Source organism: Bathycoccus prasinos, assembly GCF_002220235.1.
Source record: "Bathycoccus prasinos genomic : Chromosome_3".
Taxonomy (NCBI): domain Eukaryota; kingdom Viridiplantae; phylum Chlorophyta; class Mamiellophyceae; order Mamiellales; family Bathycoccaceae; genus Bathycoccus; species Bathycoccus prasinos.
The window spans coordinates 667,934-681,088 of record NC_024006.1 but is presented as its reverse complement, the minus strand read 5'-3'; the positions used below and the strand labels follow the sequence as shown (position 1 = coordinate 681,088).

General features: G+C 48.8%; 6 protein-coding genes across 6 annotated transcripts; 3 read left to right on the top strand and 3 right to left on the bottom strand.

Moving 5' to 3' along the window:
* Positions 1–147: 147 nt before the first annotated feature.
* Bathy03g03560 (beta-galactoside alpha-2,6-sialyltransferase 1) lies at positions 148–1,836 on the bottom strand (the record flags this gene model as incomplete). Its single annotated transcript, XM_007514301.1, has 1 exon — positions 148–1,836. One exon carries the CDS (start codon positions 1,834–1,836, stop codon positions 148–150), a length of 1,689 nt encoding a protein of 562 aa, XP_007514363.1.
* A 254-nt stretch (positions 1,837–2,090) lies between these two features.
* On the top strand, positions 2,091–3,423 carry Bathy03g03550 (predicted protein; the record flags this gene model as incomplete). The annotated part of the gene is made up of 2 exons (XM_007514340.1): positions 2,091–2,154; positions 2,468–3,423. The coding sequence occupies 2 exons, from the start codon at positions 2,091–2,093 to the stop codon at positions 3,421–3,423; spliced, it is 1,020 nt and encodes a 339-aa protein (XP_007514402.1).
* A 79-nt stretch (positions 3,424–3,502) lies between these two features.
* Bathy03g03540 (predicted protein) lies at positions 3,503–4,246 on the bottom strand (the record flags this gene model as incomplete). Its single annotated transcript, XM_007513874.1, has 1 exon — positions 3,503–4,246. One exon carries the CDS (start codon positions 4,244–4,246, stop codon positions 3,503–3,505), a length of 744 nt encoding a protein of 247 aa, XP_007513936.1.
* A 95-nt stretch (positions 4,247–4,341) lies between these two features.
* Bathy03g03530 (predicted protein) lies at positions 4,342–5,475 on the top strand (the record flags this gene model as incomplete). The annotated part of the gene is made up of 1 exon (XM_007514226.1): positions 4,342–5,475. The coding sequence occupies one exon, from the start codon at positions 4,342–4,344 to the stop codon at positions 5,473–5,475; it is 1,134 nt and encodes a 377-aa protein (XP_007514288.1).
* A 281-nt stretch (positions 5,476–5,756) lies between these two features.
* Bathy03g03520 (proteophosphoglycan ppg4) lies at positions 5,757–11,741 on the top strand (the record flags this gene model as incomplete). The annotated part of the gene is made up of 1 exon (XM_007514376.1): positions 5,757–11,741. The coding sequence occupies one exon, from the start codon at positions 5,757–5,759 to the stop codon at positions 11,739–11,741; it is 5,985 nt and encodes a 1,994-aa protein (XP_007514438.1).
* Positions 11,742–11,823: 82 nt separating this feature from the next.
* Bathy03g03510 (unnamed protein product) lies at positions 11,824–12,978 on the bottom strand (the record flags this gene model as incomplete). The annotated part of the gene is made up of 1 exon (XM_007514357.1): positions 11,824–12,978. One exon carries the CDS (start codon positions 12,976–12,978, stop codon positions 11,824–11,826), a length of 1,155 nt encoding a protein of 384 aa, XP_007514419.1.
* Positions 12,979–13,155: the final 177 nt, after the last annotated feature.

The window sequence follows — 13,155 nt, the reverse complement described above, 5'->3', positions numbered from 1 at the left end:
GCAGAGGGAGCGAAAAAAGTGAAAGAAACTCAACGACGAGCGCCAGAGAACAACACGATCTCTGATCTCTACCGTATGCTAGCATCGCGTTATTATTAGTACTATTACTATTATTATTACTGCTGCTGCTACTGCTACGAGCTAAAACTACGAAGTGCACACGTTGACGTACCCGCTGAGATGCAACAATCTGACCAACATGGTATCGAACGCCCAATCGTGGAATCGAGACATGCGCGGCGATCGAGCGTCGTTGCGTTTGTTCAACATGTCCATGCTGTAACTGAAACCGAATAAATTGACGCGTTCGCACATTTGCATGGCCATGTACATGGCGTGGATGCCTGAATTGACGTTGGTTGGACACTGGAAACCTTTATATCCTAAACGGTGTAAATCCGATCGAGATTTGAAGTAGCCGTTGACCATGTATTTGATGACGTCTGGCGCCATGATGGCGGTGTTTTTGTTCGCTCGTAAAACCGGAGGGAGGAACGGGAAGGACATGTAGTTCCAAAAGATCCACAACTCGTTTTCGACGTCTTTTTTGTCTTTCGTTTTCGTCGAGGAGATGTAGACGTTTTTCGTGCTCTTCATGGTTTCCGCGCGTTTTTTGTTGAAGACGCGCAAGGTGGATTTGACTCCCGTATAGTTTTGCCAGACGCCGCTGGAGACGAACGTGTTGAATCGAATCACCGCATCGTGTTTGTCGATGATTTCTCCCATACCTTCGCGTTGTAAACCAGGACCGTTGCCGACTAAAGCGCATGTTTTATACGTTCGCGTCGTTTCTTTCTTCGCTTTCGGCGGCGGTTTCGTGCCGATATACGGGAACGTTTCCGGGTTGCCCGTAATCGAGCCGCACCCTTTCGTTTGGCCGTTGACGGTGATACAACTGACGTAATTTTTTAAAGATTTGATTCCATCCAAATTTTGTATGGCTGTAAACACGTCTTCTACGGCGTGCGAGCACCTGTTGGTTTTCAAGCACCCGACGACGGCGTCTTCGCCGGGTCTTATATTTTTCTTCACGCGTTCGCTCGCCGCGCACTTTGGTTGTAAAGGTTTATATTTCCCCGCCGGAAGTCTATACGCCAGAAGCTTCCTTCTCCCGCCAGTACTATCTATTATTTCTTCTTCTTCTTCTTCTTCTTCTTCTTCTTTTCCCGCTCGCTCAAAAGAAGAAAGCACGTTCCTCCTCCTCCTCCTCCTCCTCCTCCTCCCATCTCCTTTCCCTCTCACGTTCCCGTCGTTATCCTTCTTCCTCCCGGCATCAAACGGCGACCACGGTTCCGGCGCGTTTAAGCATCTCAACCTCGCCAACTCCATCGTCCTCGCCGGTTCTTCCGGTCCTCGGTACGCTCTCGCCCCGTGTCCTAAATCGCGTTCGATGTTCTCGATGATGGCCTCTGGGAAGTTATTCTCGTCGTATTCTTTCTTTCGTTTCGTCGATGTCATTCCGTCTTCTTCTTCTTCTTCTTCTTCTTCCGTTTCCTCTTCGTTGTCGTTCGTCGTCTTCTTAATCTCTTCTTCAATCTTTTTCTTCTCCTCTCTCAACTCTTCCAATCGCTCGGATAACTTTTCCGATTTCACGCCTTCCAAATCGTTGATGATACGCATCGAATCTTCTCTGAATGCGCTGCCGAAATTAGTATTCCCACCGATGGTGGTGGAAGAGGTATAATTCTCCCAGTCGCACAACGCGACGAGCATGAACAGAGCGACGAACGAGAGGATGTACGCGAGCGATTGCTTCCTCGTTGTCACCCCCCCCAAAGACGATGATGATTTTTGCGTCGTCTGAATCGTCGTCCCAGCGGAAACGTTTCCAGCCATTCCAGGCATTTCCCTTCTCTCCAACACCCTCTGCGCTCCCTGAACCCTCAAAGCTCTTCTTCTTCTTCTCTCTTTATTACACTACTCTCTTTCCGCGTAATGTAGAATGACGTTTAAATTCGATTTTTTTTCTTCTTTGTGTGATGTGCGATGGGAAAGCAGCCAATTAAATTCCACCCTCAAATCTCTCTCGTTTCGCCTCTCTCGCGTTTTGCTCAAAGTTTTCTTCATAAAAAGAACTCGTTACACATATAATGGCGGAACAAGGACCAAAAGTAGGCGACGCGAGAAGTTTGTGGAATTTTACCCCGTCTCCAGGTATTCTGTTATATGCGTGTTCTTTCTTTCTCTCTCTTTGTTTACTGCGCGCGTGTGTTGCGATGATGATGATGATGTCTTGGTTTTGGGGACGTTCGTCTCTCGCGTTTGAATTTTTGAAACGATGATGTGAAAACGATATACGATTTCTCGTCCTCCTTCTCGCAGTCGTCTCTCTCTCTCGAAAACGAGACTACTCTCAAAGCGGTTCCGTTTTTGTGCCTCTCTTGTACTCTCTCTAAAAACGTTTAATAACGTCTTCTTTTTCATCTTTAACGCACATCAAAACGCGTCCCATCGAACAACAAAACAGGATGGACGAAACCGGAGGTTGAAAATTTAGTCATCGTTTTGAAAAAATTCGGCGTCGGGAAGTGGGTCCAAATCGTCGACTCCGGCGCCTTACCGGGGAAACAAATCCAACAGTTGAACGGGCAAACGCAACGATTACTTGGGAAACAATCCTTGGCGGAATATACCGGGTTACAGTTAGACGTGTTCGCGGTGAAGCAAGCGAACGATCAGTTGGTTGGGGAAACCGTGGTGAGGAAAAATGGGTTGATTACCAACCAAGGCGGGAAGATGTCGAAGGAGGAGTTAAAGGCGAAGCGAGAGGAAAACGTGCGTTTATTCGGGTTAACTCCGGAGCAAATCGAAGCGATTGAAATTCCAAAACCAGTGAGAGACGCCGGTTTAGGCGCGGCGGCGTACATGGGGAAGAATCATAACAAAGGCGGCGTGAATGGCGGGTTGGGACCGACGAAGCGCGTCGTGAACGTGGACGAAGTGAAAGTAGAGGAGTTGTCCAGCAATGAAAAGGTGGAGGTGTTGAAGCAGTTGAGGAAAAGGTTGTTGGCGGTGAGGATGGCGAATACTGCCGCGAGTGAGAACAGCAAACCCGGCGAGACGACGACAGCAATGAAGACATCGACGACAACAACAACAACAACAACGACAATAAAGAACGCAAACGCTACGGTGAAGGACGTGACCAACGTCGTCGCGAACGAGGCGAAGAAAACAGCAGGGGTCGCCGCGGGGAAGAGAGCCGCGGTGGCGAAGAAACCAGCCGCGAAAAAGACGAAGAAATCGAAAAAGAGTAAAAACGACGACGACGACGATAACGAGGACGATAACAGCCCAAGCGCCGAAGGGCCGGTAGAGATGCTCGTGAACATGGGGTTCACGAAGAAAATGGCAAAGGACGCGATCAAAGAGACGGGAGGTGATATTTCCGCCGCCACCGAGTGGTTGTTCGCGAACACGTAAATCGTTCCAGCGTTTTAAAAAACTAACAACTATACGGACTACAAACTAAACTTACGAAACGAACGCGACGCGACTAAACTCACAAACCGAACTTGTCCGGCTTTCTCGCGCCGCTCTTGAACGTCCCATTTTTCGGTTTTTCGTTTTCCGGCTTCAACCATTTATTCGTTCTGCAACAAAAGTACAACTTGGTCTTCGGATCGTAATACTGCATCTTCGACGCGTCGAAGTAATACCCGCTTTTGCCGTCGTATTGCCAAGATGTCGTCGGCGTCGTCGAACCGGCGGATTGTTGCAATAGCGAACCGACCAAGTTTGTCGCCCCAGTTGGTTCGATTTTAGCAACCGTCTTCTCTTCCTCGCCTTTTTCTTTACTCTCTTCCTTCTCCTTTTCCTTCTCTTCTCTTTTCCTCTTTTTCCTTTCCCTCTTCTCTTCCTCCTCCTTGTCTCTCTCTTCCTCCAACTTTTCCAATTTCATCAACTTCTCCGACTTCTCTCTCGTCGTCTTCTCTCTCAACTTCCTCTCCAAATCCCCGCCGACGTTATGCATGGACACGTCTTGGACTTCGACCCCGCACATCGCGCATTTCCCTTGCTGAAACGCGCACGGTTGGCAAAACAGACCGGGTTGGTGGAGCGATTTTTTACACACTTGACACTGTTGAGAGCCGAGGACGTAGTTTTTGGAAGAGGATAAAGCTTTGTTTTCGTTGAGTTTCGTACTCGTAGTACCGCTGCTCTTCGCAGAGGCGTTGACTTTTTGCATCCACGGGTCCGGGGTGATCACCCGTTTCAGTTTCACCTCGCACTTCGCGCACACCATCTTTTGTGTTCAATGAAGAATTTCCCAAGAATATCTTCAGAGTAAGAAGCACGAACAGCGCTTCGGGGTCGAGAGTAGGAAACTGCGGGCAAAGCATGTCAAACGCGTCGTCGTCTCTCTCTCGACAGCACCGCGCCGCCTTTGTGCGCGCCAACGGACACAATCCGAAGACGAAAAGGAAGAGGAGGCATCACCGAAAGACGACGACGCGAGAGAGATACGACGGGAGAAAAGATACGGGGAAAGAGGAGGAGGAGACAGGTGTGATGAGAAACGATGACGATGATGACGTTTCGAACGCGCAGAGGAGGATTTCGCGCTTTGAAACGAGCGTTGGTGGGAGTAGTGGCGGCGCGCTGTATTGTTTCGGGTTCCCAGAGTTTGCGAGCGCCAGAGAAGAAGCCAGAGGAGGAGAAGAGAAAATAGAATCGATTGGTCCGTCCTTGATATCGGACGTCTCGGAAGTGGACGCGTTTCGATTGGCGTCGGAGAATCCGGAATTGACGGCGGTGATCGCGTTAGCGTCTTTGATAATCATACCGAAGGCGATCGAGCAAATAGGAAAGAAGATAGTCTTACCGCTTGGCGCGATTTTGATTGCATACGGCGTCGTATCGCATCCGGAGAGCGCGGGGACCTTCGTCACCGGCGCTTTGGGATGGGCGTACGAACACCCTTCGGCGATTGCATTCGTCGCGGTCGGGTTGTTAGCGTTACAGTTGAGTCCGTACATAATCATTGCGTTGTTACTGGCGTTAATTTTTAACATCAGTAACATCGTTCCGGACGAAATCAACCCTCTTTTACCGAAAGACGTGAAGGAGAACATTAGAGAGGTGAAAAAAGACGCGCAAATAGCCCGGGAAGCGCTCGCTCCCGTCGAGCGTTCTATCGGCGAACTCAAGACGTTCAAAAACGAAGTCCAAATGCAAAAAGAGCGCGCGCGCAAGAATCGTCTGGAAAGAGAAGAGAGAGAAAAGCGAGAGGAGAAAGAAGCTCGGGAGAAACCGATCAAAATCGCAGCGTTGAAGCAAAAAGCCGCCGAGGAAGCGAAAGCGAAAGCGAAGAAAGCGAAACCAAGATTTCAAAGCGACGAGAACGCTATTCGTAACTCTTCTTCTGATTCTTCTTCGCGCGATGATTTGGGAGACATCACGCGGTGCATGTCTTTGCCGACGCCCGATGCGAGGGTAAAATGCGTCGACGGGAACCAAGCGAAATATTATTAAAGCGCTTTAGAGCAGCAGCAGCAGCATTCGTCTTAACTCTTCGTAAATCTTATTAAAAAGAAGTCCTAAGAAAATTAACGCACGTTCATACACACGCGCGCGCTTTTAAACGCGCAAAATCACCCGCTCAAAGCGGTGTTGTTATTATTCGTTTAATAAAAGCACGATGCCCTCTTCTTTTTCCTCCTCGTGAGAAAAGAGCGTCTCGTTTCGTAAAGTTTGAGCGCTTTCATCGCAATCCAATTATGTGGACAGATCTCCTCTGAGAGTACGGAAAAAGGATGAAGCGCGATATCAATTCGAACGTATCGTCGGTGTTTTTCGCTTTGATGACCTTGTTCTTCTTGGCGGCGACGCTCTGTGTTTCGTCGGTGTTTTTACTGTCGTCGTGGGGACCGATTGGAAGCGACGCGATTGAGACCACGGGAGGAGTGAAAGAGAGTTTCGCGTCCGTCGACGGTGTGGATGATGATGAAATTGGAGCAGTTGGTGCTTCTTCTTTGTCTTCTTCGTCTCCTGAGAATAATAATAACAACGAACTTCCGTTCGTGTTACCGGACGGGGCGAAAACCACCCAAGACGTGTGGAAACCTCGGAATTTCAAACCGATATCGAGGAAGAAGTTTAAAGAGTTCAATTTGAACTTACACCCGTCGGTGTTACGTTTCGAGAAGGCGCAGGTTGGATGGCCGACGACGAAAAATTTAACCGTGAGTAACTTGGACGCGGAAAAGCCGTTGAGGGTGTATTTGATCACCAGCGATAGCGTGCAAGTGTACACGGAAGGGATTTCGTACGGGAGAACGAAGCACGAGGAGAGGGTGATGCAGCAGAACTTGCTCGTGGCGAGAGAGATGTTGGAGAACAGGAGAGGGGACATGGAGAAACACGACGAGAAGATTAGGTACGTGACGCAACGCATCGACGAGTTGAACGATAGGTTGATAGCCGCGAAAGAGAAGTTGGATAGAAAAGAGAGCGAGGACATGCTGGACGAAAATCGAAAAGAACACGAGAGTCTGAAACTGAGCGTGGCTAAAATGCAAAAGATGATTCGAGATACCGAAGCTGACGTCCAAAAGAGCGTGGATCGGTTGGAGGAAATCATGCAGGTTGACGGCGAGACGATGGAGGAATCGCGCTCGCCTTTACAAGGAAAGGATCCTATTTTCGTGATCCCACCGTCAGGAAGCATCGAAGTGACTATCAGACACGCGCCCTTGCAAACTGGGAGAGGGAGAGGAACGTTAAGCGTACAAACGGACAGAGGGGACATCTTGATGCCGTTTACGTTTTTGACGAAACCAAACGATTTTCGCGTGCAAAAACTGAGCACGAAGCAAGTGTACGGCGTGCCACACGATTACGATTTAGGGTTGTTCAACCCGTTGTTAAGAGTGCTGAACGTTACGGACGTGTGGACGCGGTCTGAATTCATCAAGATTGACGTACCGTGGGTGAGTAGTAAAAGAGAAGAGGAGGAAGACTCTTCTTCGTCGTCAAAATCATCATCGCCATCATCATCATCATCATCATCATCATCATCATCAAATTCACAACCATCACTTTCACTTTCATCATCATCATTATCACCATCATCTGACGGCAACAACAAAGAAGATTCTGCCTCTTTTGGCTGGTCCATACAGCCGGGTACATTTTCTCGCCTCGCGAGAGTGACGCTCACCGCGCCGGTTAATCGAAACGGAGAAGTAAACGCACCTTCCAGCGGGTCCGTGCACAGCGTTCGCAGCACGAACACACATCAAGGCATCGTGTATGTCAAAACTACGGCATCTTCACAAGCTTTTGAGTTTCCAGTTAGCTTAGAAGGGGTTGATAACACCGTATTCACGCATCCAAACGAAATCGATTTCGGCACGATTATCGTGAGCGAGGATAATCGAAAACATGGTTCGAAAAAGCTGAAAGAGCGGCGATCTATTTACGTCACGAACGGCGACTTATGGCCGATTCGTATAACGAGCGTCTCTTCACCGACGTCTGATATACGTCCGCAGCTCGTCTCCGGTCGAGGAGTCACGGTGAAACCGGGCGAAACAGTCGAGGCGGCGAGAGTTTGGTACGACGTGAAAAGTCGCCGCACCGCCTCGGAGACTTTTGTGGCCGAACGTGTGACGTTGTCCGTTGAAAATAGTATTGGGAGGAGTTACAACCTCGAAATTCTTGTTCGAGCTTTAGTTTACGAGTCTGTTCCGTTCCGCCCGATCGATAAGTACGCGCTGACGTTTCCAAGTATTGAAATCCCGAACACGATCGAAGAAAGAGAACTCCTTTCGAAGGAGAGCAATCCTACCACCGAAAACGGAAAAGAAAGCAAGAAAAAGAAGAAGAAGAAGAATAAGGAGGAGGAAAAAGAAATGCCATTCAGTGGATTGAATCACCGTTTGAAGGAAAGAAACGTCACGTTTGAACACATCGGAAAGCAACCGCTGCGACTTTTGAATGTTGAACTTGCTGATATCAACGCTTCGAGAACAGCGGTTGTTAGATATCCGAAAGGCCGAAAAATAAGTTCAGGCGAGGTAATAACGTTCACGTTCATGGACAGAATGCCGGTTCCATCGTGGAAACTGAATAAAAAGGACGATGAAATTACAATAATAACAAATTTACTGAAGTTTCCAATGCGCATTGAACGCTACGATGCGCGTTTACGCTGCATCAACGCGGATTCTAAAACGTCGTACAATCCGACAGCGCCGCTAGAAGACATGCGCGAAGAGTACGAGAAGTCCGTCGAAGATACGGACGATGCCAGCAAAATTACAGTTGTTGCTGTAGAATCAACGTGTCAGCCAATATCTTTTGGTATAGTTGGACCCGGTTTCAATCGCACGCGCGTGATTACGCTCACAAATCCGCATTCGAAACCTTTAAAGATTGTTTCGACGTGGACGGATATGCCCGGCGCGAAAGTTGCTCGATTAACAACGTTCGACCCAGAATCTGCGCGCATATCTGGATGGAACGGCCAAGTCTTGTACGTGTTTGATAGGTCGCACGCGATAGAAGAGTACTATAAGGAAGACGAAGACTCCACGCACGATGCGCCGTGTCGCCCGAACAAGAAACGATTCTCGGACATGCCGGGCGGATGCCGCCAGGATTACGCGAGCAAGACACAGGTCGATGCTAATACGGAGAAGAAGGCAGATAAAAACAAATCAAAAGATGACAAAAGTGGAAAGACTGTGGGAGATAGAAATAGCTTCGCAGACGACGATTCCATCCTCGACGAATGGTCCCCTCTCGCGAATGAAGCGTGGAAGAGTGAGACAAGCGTCGAGCACGAGCGATATGGGCGCCAAAAATACGCGAACGATGAATCTGAAAAATGGGCCGAAATCATTGCGGGTGATTTCGTGGTGCCAGCGCGTGGTCGCGCGATATTCCATTTAGCAGCTAATATCGGCGAAGATAACGAGTTCATCGAGAGAATGTCTGATTCGATGCGAGCAAACTACACTTTTGCCGTTCTCACGGATGATCGTTGGATGCAAGTACCAATCACGGCCTCTTTTAGTACCGGTACACTGCTTCCTGTAAACGACGTGGTGCGCGCTTCTGTATCGATGGGTAAGCGCCACGCGAGCGTCCCAATCGAAGTTATATCTACGCACAACATTCCGGTCATGACCAGGGTGAGTGTGTTGCAGCATTCTATGGATGGCAAGCGTGGAAGCCAGAAAGGCGTCATCGTTCGCCACAACGAGAATGACGGTTTAATCCAGCCGAACGTCGAAGAGCCGCAAATCAGCGCCTGGGTTAAACTCGACTTGTCGGAAATGCATCAAGAAATCTTCGGTGATGACGATCTGATGTTCGATACCGCGATCAGCGAGGATTTTGAAGACGGTGAGGGAGGAGAAGATTACTTGGACGGTGAAAATGTTGATTCGATAGGAGCATCCGCTGCGGAATTGTTGCAGAAGAAGAAAGTTTTCGTATCTTCTCCACCCAGTAAAGCGGAAGCAAAAAAACTTAGATCTAGACTCGATAAAATTGCTTCGCTCGAGAAGAAAAATGCATTTCACATGAAGGCAACCGTAGTTGTATCGAACGAAGCTACCAGTCTCGGCGACGTCGACACCGTGGCAGTTTTAGTCAACTTACAAAGTCCGAGTATCATAGATTCGCTCGCTTCGAGGAGCGATGATACTGATGATGTGCAATACTATTCCCCATCATCGTTCACAGACTATGCGGATGATAAAGAGGAGGAAGAAGAGCGAGGAGGACTTGTTGCGAATTCAACGTCATCCACCTTCATCGATTTCGTTGCGGCCGGTCAGCGCTCGTCGAAATCAAAGATGCTTCGAGTTCGAAATCCCACGTCTAAAAAATTATGCTTCGATGCGGTACCGTACATGTTTCCTGGCGCTTCGCACGCCGACACACCTGATTTAGCCGTCGGAAAGTTGCTCAAGCGCGGCGGTGGGATGTTTTCAAACTTACTCGCGAGCGTGACGTTTGGGGCGATTTCTAAATCTGCTCCGAAATTTGGTAGCGCTCGCGAGGGCGAGAATGCCTTCATCTTTGAAAGTACGAACATCAACGGCAACGAGGGCGACAGTCTTATTTGCATTGAACCAAGTCAGACAAAATCGTTGGGAGGCATATACTTTGCGCCACCGAAAGCAGCAGGGAAAGGACATATTTTAAAATCTTCCGTCTGCGTGAGAAACTCTTTCACTTTGTTAGAGTGCGTAGACGTGGAAGGCGAAGTTTCTGAGGCGTATTCATTTGCAGCCGAAAAGGCAGAAAAAGAAGCCGCGAAGGCATCGCAAGCTCAGAAAAGACGCGAAAACAGTTTCAAGACGAAAACTTACGCGTTTGTCGCGAGGATCTCGGCGAATATATCGTTGAACGTTTCTGGAACGCTCGAGACGATTACGTCGCCAAACTTTTTAGCGGTATTTTTTGCGGTATGTTTTGTCGTGACGGCGTGCCTTTTCGCGATATCGGTAATTAACCAGAAGAAGAGCGTTGGCGTTTTAAAGCCAGTAATCGTCGCTGAAACTAAAACAGAATCCTCGTCAGAGGTTCATGCTACTACGAACATGACGGCAGATTCTCATGAGTTGCAAAAGAGTAAAGATGCCAACACCACGAAACTTCCAAGTCCGAGACTTTCGAATTTGAAGACATCAATCAAAGAGGTTCCGAAACCGTCTCCAACAGTTGCATCTGTTGATCCTGTAGGAGGCAAACCGTTACCACCAAAAAAGGAGGTATCGAAACCTACTCTGCCGATAACCCCTAAAGCGCGCACCAAAGGGTCCTCTCCGCGGGCGAGTAAAAATGATGATGTTACGATTGAACGCGAATTATCCGGTTCCTCGTCGGCTTCGGCCACAGACGTCGCCTATGCATCGAAAAAGGATACATCTACTCATGCGGCAACGGTGGCGGCGGCGGCGACAAACACGGAAGCTGCCGGTAAAAAGCAAACAAACGTGAGAAAGCCGAGCTTGGACGCTAGCTTGGAGGAGGCAAAGCGCAACGCCGCCGCCGCTCTCTCGAGACCGGTAAGAATTGGAAATGCGAATAAATTGGTTGATTTGAATAATTACGTCGCCCCTAGAGCGATATCTACGACAAGAGAAACTTCCAAAAGAGACGATAGGAATGCGTCCGCTGATCCACCACGCAAATCCCTACTTCCGCCGTGGGGGAGGAAGCACGTTCCCGAAAGTAGCAGCAGTCTTGCAAATGACACAGCTTTCAACCAACAACAACGACAACAACAACAAGTGCCACCTGCCGCGTCTACGCATCGCGCGGAGCAAATGCAACAACAGCAACATCATCAACAACGTAATCCGTTATCTTCTGCTTCGGGATCTCCGAGGGGCTTCGCGCCTCCTGGTTTCGAGAACGCGCAAGGTATGTTCCAACACGTTCCCTCGTTCGGTGGATCGCCCATGCAGCAGCAGCAGCAGCAACAACAACAGCAACAAGCGATGCAGCAGCAGCAGCAGCAGCGGCAGCAGATATCCCAAGCGCCTTTGCTCACGCCCTCGCATTTATCCATGGCCACTCAGGAAGATCGATCGGCGTTTGATTTGTGGGGCGGCTTAGGCTTCGGGGCGATGACGAGCATCTTCTCGGATCAGTCCGATGCCACCACCGGGTCAAACAGAAACCAACAACTCGAGCGAACGCAAAGTGAAGGCGTCAAGGATGAAGACGAAGGTTTGAACTTCCACTTACCGGACATGGACTTTGACGAATTGGAGTAATTTAAAACGTACAACGGCACCGGTACTATGCGGTTCTAAAAATTGTAATACAAAGAGTCATTTGAAAATTTTGTTCTCTTGTTCACGCGAGCGCCGTCTGCCACTCCTTTATCAACTGCGCTTCAGACATCCCAAACTCTTTCAGGACTTCTCGCCACAATCCCTCTTCCTCTATTTCGCTCAAGCTGTTCGGCTCGCGCAACTCGCACGCAGAATCAAAGTAACTCCCAAACTTTCCTTTGGCCTCCTCGAACGCGTATTCGCTTTGCGCGCAATACACCGTCGCCCTCGCGCCTTCGTCGCACGTAAACAAAATCTGTCGCATCGTCGTTCGGTACAAAAACTGAATCAATTTCGGTAACGTTTTCACAACGTTCGTTATAATATTTCCAGGATGTAAACTCATCATTTTAATCGGCGCGTTCGACGGGTCCCTTCCATCCTTCGCGTTCGTATAAAACGCTTTACACACTTTCCTCTCTAACACCTTTGCGAATGCAATCTCTGCCATTTTGCTATTTGCGTACGCCTTCTTCGCGGAGAACCCAAACGATTTCTTTTGCATGTCATAATTCTTCGCAAATTCGTGCAACTTTGAACTCACAAACACAATCCGACTGTTCGATTGCCTCGCGGCGGTTTCGCACCCCTCCGTCGTCTTCGTTTCCAACATTTTACCTATCAACAGAAGCGAGAGTAAACTCGGCGCTAAAAAGTTCGTCCCGTGGTGCTGTTCGTACGCATCCTCCGTGAGCACGTATTTATTCGACATATCAAACACGCCGGCGTTGTTTATTAACACGTCCAATCGATCTTCGACATCTGTAAATGTTTTCGCGAACTCTCGAATCGATCGTAAACTGTTCAAATCGAGCTTCATGACGACGCAGTCGAGTTTCAATCTTGTGTTTTTGGAGGAGTATTTTTGTTGCCATTTCTTGACCATCGTCTCGCCTTTAGAGACCGTCCGACAGGCTAAAATCACTCTGTGACCTCTCATAGCTAACGTCAACGCGGTCGTCTCGCCGATACCAGACGTTGGGCCGGTCACGATGATGGTTTGCTTCTTAAACGTCTTCTTGGATGATGATTTTTCTTCCTTCCCGTGGGGAAATGTGACCATTTCCAAAGACGTTTTCGGCAGGTGTTTGCATCGAAGTTTCTGGAAGAGAACGTCGGAAAGGACGGACATCCACGTCGGGATGAATGCATTCTTCGATGCGGAGGGGTGCGTCATTGCGGTATCTTTTTATTCTGTCTCGGAGCGCAGTGAAGCAGAGAGAAGCAGAGAGGAGGAGGGAGAAAAATAATGAAGCGAAAAGTTCTGGATTTTGTATTTTGAATGGTTTATTTATATGTATAACATTTTCAAAGACGACGACGATGATGCCGATGACAAGGACGACGAAAGCGT